At 33.6% G+C, this 11782-nt stretch overlaps 1 protein-coding gene across 1 annotated transcript; it reads left to right on the top strand.

The window, feature by feature from the left end:
• Nucleotides 1–8298: 8298 nt before the first annotated feature.
• LOC113005239 (RING-type E3 ubiquitin-protein ligase PPIL2) lies at nucleotides 8299–11501 on the top strand. The gene is made up of 9 exons (XM_026140519.2): nucleotides 8299–8495; nucleotides 8732–9101; nucleotides 9202–9367; nucleotides 9453–9607; nucleotides 9678–9801; nucleotides 9878–10026; nucleotides 10149–10300; nucleotides 10496–10828; nucleotides 11242–11501. Exons 1-9 carry the CDS (start codon nucleotides 8464–8466, stop codon nucleotides 11330–11332), a joined length of 1572 nt encoding a protein of 523 aa, XP_025996304.1. The 5' UTR covers nucleotides 8299–8463; the 3' UTR covers nucleotides 11333–11501.
• The last annotated feature ends 281 nt before the right edge of the window (nucleotides 11502–11782 follow it).

Here is an 11782-nt window from a genome sequence, read left to right as displayed (position 1 = left end):
TTTGAATCAAATTTTCATACCAAACTTATTGCCGAAATAATTCACATTAAAGATAGACAAAAAAGACAAAAAAATAGTATTAATCTCAACAAAGATACAAAACTGATAAAGAGTACATGTTTTGATATGTACTCTTTAGAGCCTAAAGATTTAGAAAAATAGACAAATAATTTCCTATATTCAAACACACAGATACTTATATTTATATTTTCGTCTCACTTTCTGTTGGCCTACTTGTTTCAAATTCTATCAGTCTCTTACCGTAAGTCATAGGAGTGACATCTAAAAATCGATCCAAGACGAACACGCAACTCACATTTAATTTAACACATTACTGTATGTGAGTTTTTAACTCATTATTTCACGAACTAATCTAATATGAGGAAAGTTTCAAAGTCTCTGTTTTTTTGTTTTGATTCTCAATATAGTTCTTCTACCATATGACTGGAAATCATTTTATTAACCACACTAAAATAATTGTTGACAAGAAAAAAATTTTTAACATATTGTACTTTCATACATTCTCGCCTAAAAACGAAGAACTAAATATAAAAAGAATCTATTGAACAAAATTACCTTAATCATAAGACTACAGTAACATTATTTTTTAATATAATAGAGAGAGATATTTTGACTGTTGCTGTATCAATACAAATTGAACAAAAATGCCTTCTACGATCGTAGCTATGTAGGTCTTCGTGCTTGTATTGTCTGTGTGATTTTATATACTTTCCTCAAGTTCATTATTTTTTTGTAACTTATTTTATTTTTTATTATATTTTTTTAATTATTTACTTTTTTCATTATTTATTTATTTTTTACTTGTTTCTTTATTTATTTAACTATTTATTTATATTTAATTGCGTGTTCGTTTCAAAAATTTGGATCGAAGGTTCATATAGGACTTCTGTGATTTGCAATGATATTATTACAGTCAATTTATTGAAATGTACTTGTATTAAATTTCACTGATCAAGACTTTGTACAGCAAGAAACGTATTTGATTGATTAATGTACTCGTAACTGAATTTTGTTCTGGTTTTTATAATTTATGATATTGTAGAAGTCTATTTATTACATTACAGCTATCATTTCTCTAAGTGTATTTTTCGGAATAAAAATTCACATGAGCTTAACATTATCTAGATTATTTGAAATATTTTTTGGTTTGATTTGAATAATGACATTTTCAGAATATTTTTACATTTTTGATTTTGCATTTACTTCCACTCTGCCCATATCATGGTTTCGACTTCCTTGTAAACAAGCGTAATCGTTTAACTGCTGACACAGTAGGCAAAATATTCTGCCTTCGAGCTTGGTTAAACTTTTTAAAAAATAATTATACGAAAGAAAAAGTACACGCCATTGTCAATATTTTAGAAGATAAAAAAACAGTATATTAAATAATGTTCCTTTTATTCCAACTTTTTAGTTAATATTTTATATGAATTAATATAAAATATTAACTTACCGTCCCCTCAGTTTATTATTATTGTTTTTTTTTAATGTACAATTTATAAAATAAATTATTTCATAAATTTTATATCTAATGAAATAAATCAATAAAATATTCATGTAAATTGAAATAAGTTACAATATAATATTTAGTCTCCAAAAACTATTTAAAAAAAATGATAAATATATAAAGGTAAAAATTAAGTAGCAGGGTGATTTAGATAAATTGTTGTGTTAAATTTTGGATGCTAATGGTTAAATTGGATTGGGTGATAATGGTTAATTTGGATGATAATGGTTAAATGGGAACCGAAACGTTGCGCGCCTGCTCACACACACACGCACACAAGCGCGCGCACAAAAGCGATGTAAATCCAATCGGGCAACCTCCACGCTGTACACTTAATGACACGAATAATTCTAATGCCGGAAGTACTGTGCATTTCAAGCATCATAATTTGCAAACTACTTTTTGTACTAAATAACTACCAGTTGCTAATAAAGATGAAAAAGATTTGGTGACGGTATTGTTACCATTAAAGACGATCGATGAAATGAGAAATTTTTTCAGGAATTATTATGTTATTTGATATTTATGATACTTTAATAAAATTAAATGACATACCCAATAAATTTATAAGTCCTGATAATGAAAAATATAAATTACTAGAACTAGTTCGTTATACATCTCAATATTTATCTTTTTGTACTCGAATATTCTTTTCAATATTTATTTTATGTGTATGCGTCGGTTGAGGAAGATCAAGTTATATCGAAACATGTTCCAAGATTGATATTCGTTAATATTGATTTAAAATTAAACTTACAATCCAATAAAATTGTAATATTGCTCGTTATTTTGGCCTATTGTTTTACATCATTTTGTTGCTGACATAAATGAGCTCGTCTACTTGTTAACATACATACTAACTGACACTTTACTCTTGTACGTGTCCACGTTTGGAGCGGTTTTTTGGTCAAAAAGGATGAGCACAAAGATTTCATGGTGTATATTTTGAAAGCGTATAATTAACACTAAATTATAGCGTCAGCACTTTATTTATAATTGTTTTTCTTTAATAAGCATTTTAACTTTCTTGAAAGTTAGCAGAAAAATTATATCTTGCTAAACTGCTGGAGTTAAATAACATTGCAATTAGTGCAATAAATTAACACACAAAGAGCACTAAATCCTGTGTTTGTTTCATGTGATAAACGTTTCTAACAATCAAACATAATTCTTGATAGTATGCCTTTAAGAAAAAAGACACCTTGAGTTTTCTGACGAAGAAGCAAAATTGCAAAAAGTCTAAATGTTAAATTTTTCACCAGTTTTTTTCGAGATCAAAATTAACTACGTTCGATATTGAGACCAATGAAATTACGTCGATTGTCGGAATTCTATGCAAAAATGTTTTGACACTTGACGCGCGACGTCGCGAAAATGGTGAGAAGGAGAATGGTGTCAAGGAGAAACTTCCCGCATATAAATTGGAATACTTTAGGTGTGAACGCATTCAATTTCACATTCTTTCATTCGATCTTCATCAGCATCTCGTCTGTCGCATTGGATAAAATATAAATATTCATGCTATGACTAATGCGTTGAACCGAGCATGAAAGGCGAGTGTTGCAATGTACAACTGGTTTTTCGGATTCTCTCTCACGTTTGCTTGTCGCAGCGTTTCAATTTATTGGTTGATGGCTTATCCTAACAAAAGTGATCGACGTCGCCAAGCAGCCGTTCGATAAAAATAAAATGGTCTATTGAGTTGCAAAATAAATTCAAGTTACATGCTATTAGTTGAACAAAAAATTTCTAATACTACTACTAATGACATATTATTCTGAATAATTATAATTTGTTATAATACTTACAATAAGAGCAATTCCGCGTGAAGCGGATCAGTCATCTCTCACAAACTTTTTCTTTTGCTATCAATGGTTATTAATAATAAGTTGCAAATTTTTGCATTATTTAATATATATTATAAATACCAGTAGCAATAATTAACGCAATAATATGTAAATGAATACTAACAAGGAAAGGCACCGCCTCAGATTTAAACGAGCTTTTAAGGGGTAACACCACTGTAGAATTTTTGAAAAATCAATTTTTTTATTGCTTTATAAACTGCTTTGAACCTTCTAGAATGAGTTAAAAAAAGTGTTACGTCTGTTACAAAATTTCTTTTTTGAAATTCGCACTCTTTCTTAAGCGTATCGGACTGTTCCAAGAAGAATACCTACGGCACATCGATACCTGCTCGAAGAGTAGGCGGGCAGCTCAGTTTTAAGAGGCCTGCAAGCGGTGTGAGGGGCTTGAGGGGAGACAGTAATATTCTTTTTTACTATTTTCACAAATGCGGAATAGCATCTGGAATAGCTTTTCTGTTATTCGTTTAAATAAGAATGCAACTAGTAATTTTGTGTCAATATAATATAATAATTAAATTAAATATGAAAAAATTTCGGAAAATCTGTTTAATAAAAAACATCTACATGACCCAATTTTCAACTATATGTTATCTGGATAAGAGAAGACAATAGTGACGTTAATTATTTTTGTTAATTATATATTTGCAAAACGACATCTAATAGAAACAAAATTTTCGAGTGGTTGAAAAGGATTTGAAATACTTATTAATATCAACCATCGGCATTGACGTCGAATAGATGTGCACTCATGTAGTCGGCGCCCTTGGATGAAAATAAAAGTAAATTTTAATCAGTCAACTGACCACGGTCAACCTGTTATATAACACGGACCCAAGGACACGCAGACTTCCATTGATAACGTGCTCTGCTGGAATCATGCTGACACGAAAAGATCTATTTCATAGAAGTGATTATCGTGCTTGCCCCCGAGGAATTAGGGTCCGGTTGTTCCAAGGTCGCCCCATGTTCGACGACTGTAGCCCTATTCTCTAACTCAGAGTTCGCAACGATCTGCGCATTTTGGGCCGATTCCTTAAGCGACGTCCACTTTTACCCCCGCTTCCGCTCGCCGCCCGATGGTCGAGCTCGCGATCACGCGAGCGGCGCTCTGCCTCAGGAGCATCCGTTAAAAATACGCTAGTAGCGTACCTTTCGAAAAAAAATTTTTTTTTAACTTAATTTTTATAATAACAATAATGTACGGTAATTAGAATTTAGACAATAGCTTTCTACATCACCCTTATGCAGTACATATTTTATTTTCTTTGATTTTTTAGTGGACTAGGCCTACTTGGGAAACCACATAAAAAAAATGCATCAATAATAGTACCTCATGTGTGATGTGGAAAGCTATGTACGGTAATTAGAATTTAGACAATAGTTTTCCACATTACCCTTGAGGTACTTTAGTAGAAGGGGATATATTCAACATGCTTCTGAGATGGAAACGCCCCTGAGGCCACAGCGCTCGGCGCGCGATCGGCAGCTCGGTACGCGGGGTATGTGAGACTCGCCGACCTAGACGTGACCGGCATACTCACAGGCAAAACCCAACTTTTTTTGCGTCTGGTCTCGAGACGGATCACGGGATCGAACTAAACATGCACCGCGAAGCCTAACCTACCCTAACCCAACGACGATGTTTTACGTAAGCAGTAAACCTGGCTTGGCCTACGCGAAGTGCTCCCAATACTTTCCTGGGATTCGGCCGCCCATCAATAACCCCCATTCCCCTTCGCTAACAACTCCGACGAATAGGCATTGAATATATGCGCCGAAAATCTGCGCATTTTTCGCTCCATACTTTTTGCTGTTCGTATATAAACATGCCTAAAATGTCTCCAATCACAGTAGCTATTCTAAGATATACTATCATTAAGTTGCGCATTTCATACGAATTTCTTCTTTCGCAACCAACAATACTGGTGCACGCATTCAACAAGTACAATTTGTTCATCGCCGAACATCCCTTGCAGGTGACTATTCTCACTTTGACAGCATGTTATATTTAACGTAAAAAACACGTAAATGACTTGCCTTATGCTGCGTCACAACAGATGCGATGTGATGTTAAGACTTATCATAATACTTTCTATGCTTTGTTCTGATTTCTTAAGGACTTGACTTTATTTTATTCTAATGTCGTGGCTCTTACAATGTTATAATATAAATATTACATCAATATTATAATATAATATTAAATAGATATCTCAAATTATTGAAAAATATTTACTTATAACTGTTGCATTTAAAATTTTTACATGCACTGTTATCTGTTTATCTTTACTTTTCCGTTTACATTAGTAGAAAAAATTGCTATTATATACGCGAACATTATTCGACAATATCAAAAAGTAGCTGATATTATCGTGATGACGATAATACGCTGCTTACATGTTATTTATTTATACAGTTTTGTAATTTGCAAAAAAATTTCATATGTCCTATTGTTTTTTAATCTATATTTTTTCGTGTATTGTAATAGAAAAAATTTCTGATGTGTGCATATTTATTTTTAACAGAACATAATGACGGATGTAACAACAACGATAATACATTGTTTGGCAATGATAATATCATTTATTTATCATCAGTTTCGCAATTTGCAGAATATGGGATTTAAATACATTTTAGGTAAGCTAATTAGAACTACATAGAATCATTTTTACTGTTTATGCACATTCTCAGGATTAATTAAATTAATATTTATTTAAAACTTACTTAAATTAAAAGTTTATAAAATTAAGCTATTTTAAAAGTTACGTTTAACAGGCCGTGTTTTGAATGATTTATTTGACAGCTACGCTGAACTGTGTTACTTTACTATCCATTTTAATGATTTAATAATACCCAAGTTTTGATGCAAAAAACTATTATTCACACATATTTGAGTAACTATAAAAAATTTTTTTGCGCACAATGATTAATTGCTGGATTAAAACAACTGATCTATTTTACGAGCACATAAGTAAGATAAACATCAGCATTTCGCGCAATAACACAATTTGTTTCATTTTTGTATGATTTCGTGTGACAATAGAATCTTTTTTTTCGCGAATATTAAAAATACTAAATGTTTTGGCCGGTACGCCAACGATGCAATTACGCGGAAAGAGATGCCTACTAATCATGCAAAACTGGCCATTCATAAAACCGGTTCCTCCCGAGCGGCGCGTTAAAGCCCACGTTACGAAGAGTAAAAGTCTTATAAAAAGCGATAGTGTTTCATGCGGACTACGGAGCGTTACATGATTTTGGCTTCTAAATTTGTATGCCATTTTAAACGTCACATAACGTTATGCTCGCCGGTACCAGAGAGAAACCAAGAGAAACCTGAGAGAGGCCATGCCGTCGATTTTCGTGTGACGCTTTCTCTAGGTCGTACAGTGGCGCCAATGGATCCACATTTTCAGTCGGCGGAACTATATGACTGGATCCACCTTTTTTCCCGTAGCTGCTACGGACATACACCAATCGAGCGGGCCGCCGACTGAAAATGTGGATCCATTGGCGCCACTGTACGACCTAGAGAAAGCGTCACACGAAAATCGACGGCATGGCCTCTCTCAGGTTTCTCTCCGGGGGTCAATCATGTAATTTCACGTGGAACTTTTCTCGTTTCACTTTTCACGTTTCACTTTTCACTTTTCATTTTTCATTTTTCACTCATAGAGAGTTCACGTGAATCTTTTCACGCACAGCGATTATGTATGAATAATGCGCGGAAGTTTAGTTTGCGTTCCGAAATTCACCATTAGAGGCTCTGTCATTGCAACTATCAAGCGATCATGAAAAAGGTTTCTACCTGCTTTTACAGTATAACTTTTACTGTAAAAATTTTATTATATAAAAAAAATTGTAAAAAAAATATTCATAAATAAATAGCAATATTTCTTAGTTATATTGCATAAACTTAATTTACAAATATAATATATATTACATTTATTTTTAATGATCCATATATTGTAACAACTATTTTATTATGTAGTAATCTAATACTCAAAATTACATTGTAATTTAATTCAAGCATTGTTTTTCAAAATTAATTTTAATTAGTTTTTTATGTGTGCAAATTTTAAAGTAAATTAATTTCATTAGTCATTAAATTTAACTTTGTTTAATTAAAAAATATTGAATAATTTAGAATACGGACCTTGATCAAAACTGAATTCACGGCTCACACATGTATTTTCCAAATTTATAAGTTATAAACACTTACATGATTGATTAATATTCTATTTCACAAGGCGCACCTTTCTTATATCATTATGTATCAAAACGCGTTTAAAGTATATTTTTATCTAAATTTGCATTTGATGAAACCTCATTCTATATAATTATCAAAATATCAATTTGTCAAATATAAATATCAAACCTAATTACATCACAAAAGCATTATTTTTATTTATGTATGTATTACTTTATCCTATCAACGCAATGCAATACCAAAAAGGTTAACCTCTTCAATAATACCTCTTCAAACTGTTACCACACTGTTACTACACTTTCATTCTTATTTCAAAATACATACAATTTATTAATTCCCTAAATTTTCACCTTTTCGCCATCACGGCTGATGACGAAAAAGTTCACGTGAAAAAGTTCATATTTCCGCTCATGAGTGAGTTACATGATTCCGTGGAATCGTACATGATCGTGCAGTTCACGTGAAACTTTTCACTTTTCACGTTTCCGCCCTAGGGGAAATGTTACATGATAGACCCCCTGGTTACACAGTGTCGCCTGTGTCTCTTGTTGGAAAGCACCCAAAGTTGATAGCAGTCGCACTACGTGGCTACGCGAGCGTTTAAATTACGTGCGAAAAACTCTAGCCAATCAGAGAAATATTACGATCACGTGACTGTTGGCGCATCTCTGTTTACTATAGGGTATAGGGTCTTTAGTCAAGCCCAAGCCCAGTCAAGCCCAAAGTCTGACCCCTGACGGGTGCTGACGGGTATTAAAAATTCACGTTTTACGAAATTTTTGTTCAATTCCTTGATAATTTATTTCATTGTTGCTACGTTTTTTTTTTTTAATATAAGATAATTGTAGAGCTGCTCCAAAATGGGGAAACGCCAACATCAGAAGGATAAAATGTGAGTTGCATTGTTGTGCTTTGCGTGATATGTTCTGGGAGTCGATCACGTATCACAGTTTGACGAAAATTATGGGCGAATTTATTGGAATATTAACAACTTTATTGGTTACTATTTAACGAATTCACTCACTTTTGTAATTTTCATCAAGCTGCGTGACACTTAATTGACCCTATATAGAGACATCTGATCGCTTTTGCCTTTCAATCGTTTGACAAGCTTGGAAATTTCCTTAGGTATTTGACGTACACGGAGTGGTCGACGTTGTACGGCGGAAGGAAGTCGGGGACGAATCTGGAGACGAGCGAGGAGAAGACGTTCAGGCGGCTGCCGTATGACCATTGCTGCTTGTCCCTGCAACCCTTTGAGCACCCTTACTGCGACCCACACGGCAATGTGTTTGAGTTGGAGGCTATCTTGCCGTACATAAAGCAATACAAGCACAATCCTGTAACGGGGAAACCGTTGGATGCCAAGAGTCTGATCAAACTAAACTTTTATAAGAATTCAGAGGACGAGTACCAATGCCCTGTTCTTTTTAAATTGTTTACAAAACATTCACATATAGTTGCTATTAAAACCACAGGAAATGTATTCTCCTATGAGGCTAGTGAAATATTTTTTTCTTATTAATTTATCCCACTTTAAAAGCATTTTATAATTTTTTTAATTACATACATATACAATGAAAAAAATTTTTTTTTAGGCTGTTGAGCAGTTAAATATAAAAACTGGAAATTGGAAAGACTTGATAAACGATCAGCCGTTCACTCGCAAGGACATTATCACAATTCAGGATCCAAATAATGCAATGAAATTCAATCTGTCTACGTTTCATCATATTAAAAATAACATAAGAGTGGAAGACGAAGGTAGATACATAGTAATTCAGAAAGAATTTGTTTACACTTACATTCTTTTATTTTTGTAAGCTATAGTACGAATGATATTTTTTAGAGACTGTGAGAGAAAGAAGCAATCCAAATGCAAAATTAAAAACTGTATCGGCAGAGACTAAGGATATTCTAGAGGAATTGGAAAGGGATTACAAGCCAGCAAAGAGTAATGAGAAGGATGAGGCATCTACGCAGAAGGCTGACAAATTTAATGCTGTTTGTATATATAAATGAGAAACTTATCCTGAGAATCAGAAAAATAATTTCATTATTTATTTCTACATAGGCACATTATTCCACTGGTGCGGTTGCTGCAGGATTTACTTCGACGATAATGCCAGCGGAGACTACTCATCAGGCAGCCGTAATCGCGGAGGACTTGGTGCGATACGAGAGAGTCAAGAAGAAGGGTATGTTATCGCAATTGCGCCGATTATCGCTCAAACTTGCAATCAAAATTTTATTTTTGTTTATTTTTTTGCACAGGTTATGTGAGATTTCTTACGAACTTTGGGGCTTTAAATCTGGAACTTAACTGCGATCTAGTACCAAAAACGTGCGAAAACTTTATGAAGCACTGCCAGAACGGTTATTACAATGGCACGAAGTTCCACAGGTCGATACGAAATTTTATGGTAAGTGTGATGACACTTGACTATTACTCCAGTAATTTTAAAGGATTAAATTTTGCATGTTTTTTTATCCTTTTAACTTGTTTATTTCATGTAACAATCGAAATATTCTCATTTTCATATAGATCCAGGGCGGTGATCCAACTAATACGGGTAACGGCGGGAAGTCTATTTGGGGCAAACCATTTGAAGATGAGTTCAAGCCGAATCTAGTTCATCAAGGCAGAGGCATCCTCTCCATGGCAAACTCGGGTCCAAACACCAACGGATCTCAATTGTAAGATTAGAAATGCTTGTACTTTGTATAATTACGCCCGAAAAAATTGTGAAAAATTTATTGCAAAAAATGACGCTTCCTTTTATTTCTTTTGTTATTCACGCAATCTAATATCCAACTTATTATTGTGCATACTTGTCGTCTGAAAAAGGATCTTTTTCTTTTTTTATTAACTTGTTATCATTGTCGTTGCAGTTTCATCACGTTCCGATCGTGCAGGCACCTCGATCGCAAGCACACAGTCTTCGGGAAGATCGTCGGAGGCTTGGACACGTTGAACGCGATGGAGAAGGTTGAAGTGGACAATAAAGATCGACCGATAGAGGACATAGTTATACAGAGTATCCAGGTCTTCGTGGATCCCTTCCAGGAAGCCGACGATCAGCTGGCCGCGGAACGAGTCGCCGAGGCGGAACGATTGGCACAAGAAGCGAGTCAGAACAAATCGGCGAATAAAACGGACAGAAATGACACGCAAAAAGTCTATCGATCGGGGATAGGAAAATATGTCAAACTGGAGCAGGAGAAGTAAGTTCTTCATCTTTGTACTTTCACGAATCGGGATTTATTAGCTTTCATATGCGGTGTTTAATTTTGACTACCTCTTGGATTAGGGCGTTTTCGATACATTTTGTAATCTCGATTCAGTACGTTTTTGTAAGCGGATGTCGCAAATATACTTGGCAAGATCTTAATTATTAGTTCATTTGATGCGTTAAATTAAATTCGTGATCATACTTATTATTTAATTGGTCTGTTATAGATTCTAAGATTGTACTGAAGATGGCTGTTGATTAAAAGTCGAAACGTTTACTTTATTTTGGTTTTTATTTTTGGCGCACAACATCTAGCACGGCTCTCAAACTCTTCTTTCTTTATTTGAATTGTTACTCATAGGAGCTTCTAACTTTTGTTTTTAATTATTTAATTTTGATTTTCAGATTGGACAAGTGGGATGGAAACGTGGAGCCTGCCACAAAGAAGAAGAAGGTCTCGTCGCAGTATGGAGATTTCTCCTCCTTCACTTTTTAATGAATTATTCATAGGAATAATTAAAATATGAAGTGTATATAGCACATGTACATAATCTAGTTTACTGTATACAACTTTCCTGGTAGTTTGTCATAATCCTCTGGCATATCCCCAAATCCTTATTGAAGAGACGAAAAATTGAATAATACACAGCTATTGTGACAGAAAATGGTAAGGAGCATTGATTGTTACGTACTATTCTATGGTGACCATATTTTTTTTTTAGAAAATTTAAAAAATTTAGAGTTTTCTTCGTACATAGTTCCAATATTAGTTGAAACAACATAAATTTATCAATTGTCTCCATAAAAATAAAATTGAGTTTTATGAAAAAAAATAAATAAATAAATTTAAAGAACTGTCCTTTAGAATAAAAGAACATGGTCATTTGTACATGCATGTAAATATCCGATACCGATTGTCGAAAATACAATCTTTAAAAAAAAAAGT

Source organism: Solenopsis invicta, chromosome 16 (assembly GCF_016802725.1).
Source record: "Solenopsis invicta isolate M01_SB chromosome 16, UNIL_Sinv_3.0, whole genome shotgun sequence".
Lineage (NCBI taxonomy): Eukaryota > Metazoa > Arthropoda > Insecta > Hymenoptera > Formicidae > Solenopsis > Solenopsis invicta.
This window is presented reverse-complemented; position numbering and strand designations above follow the sequence as displayed.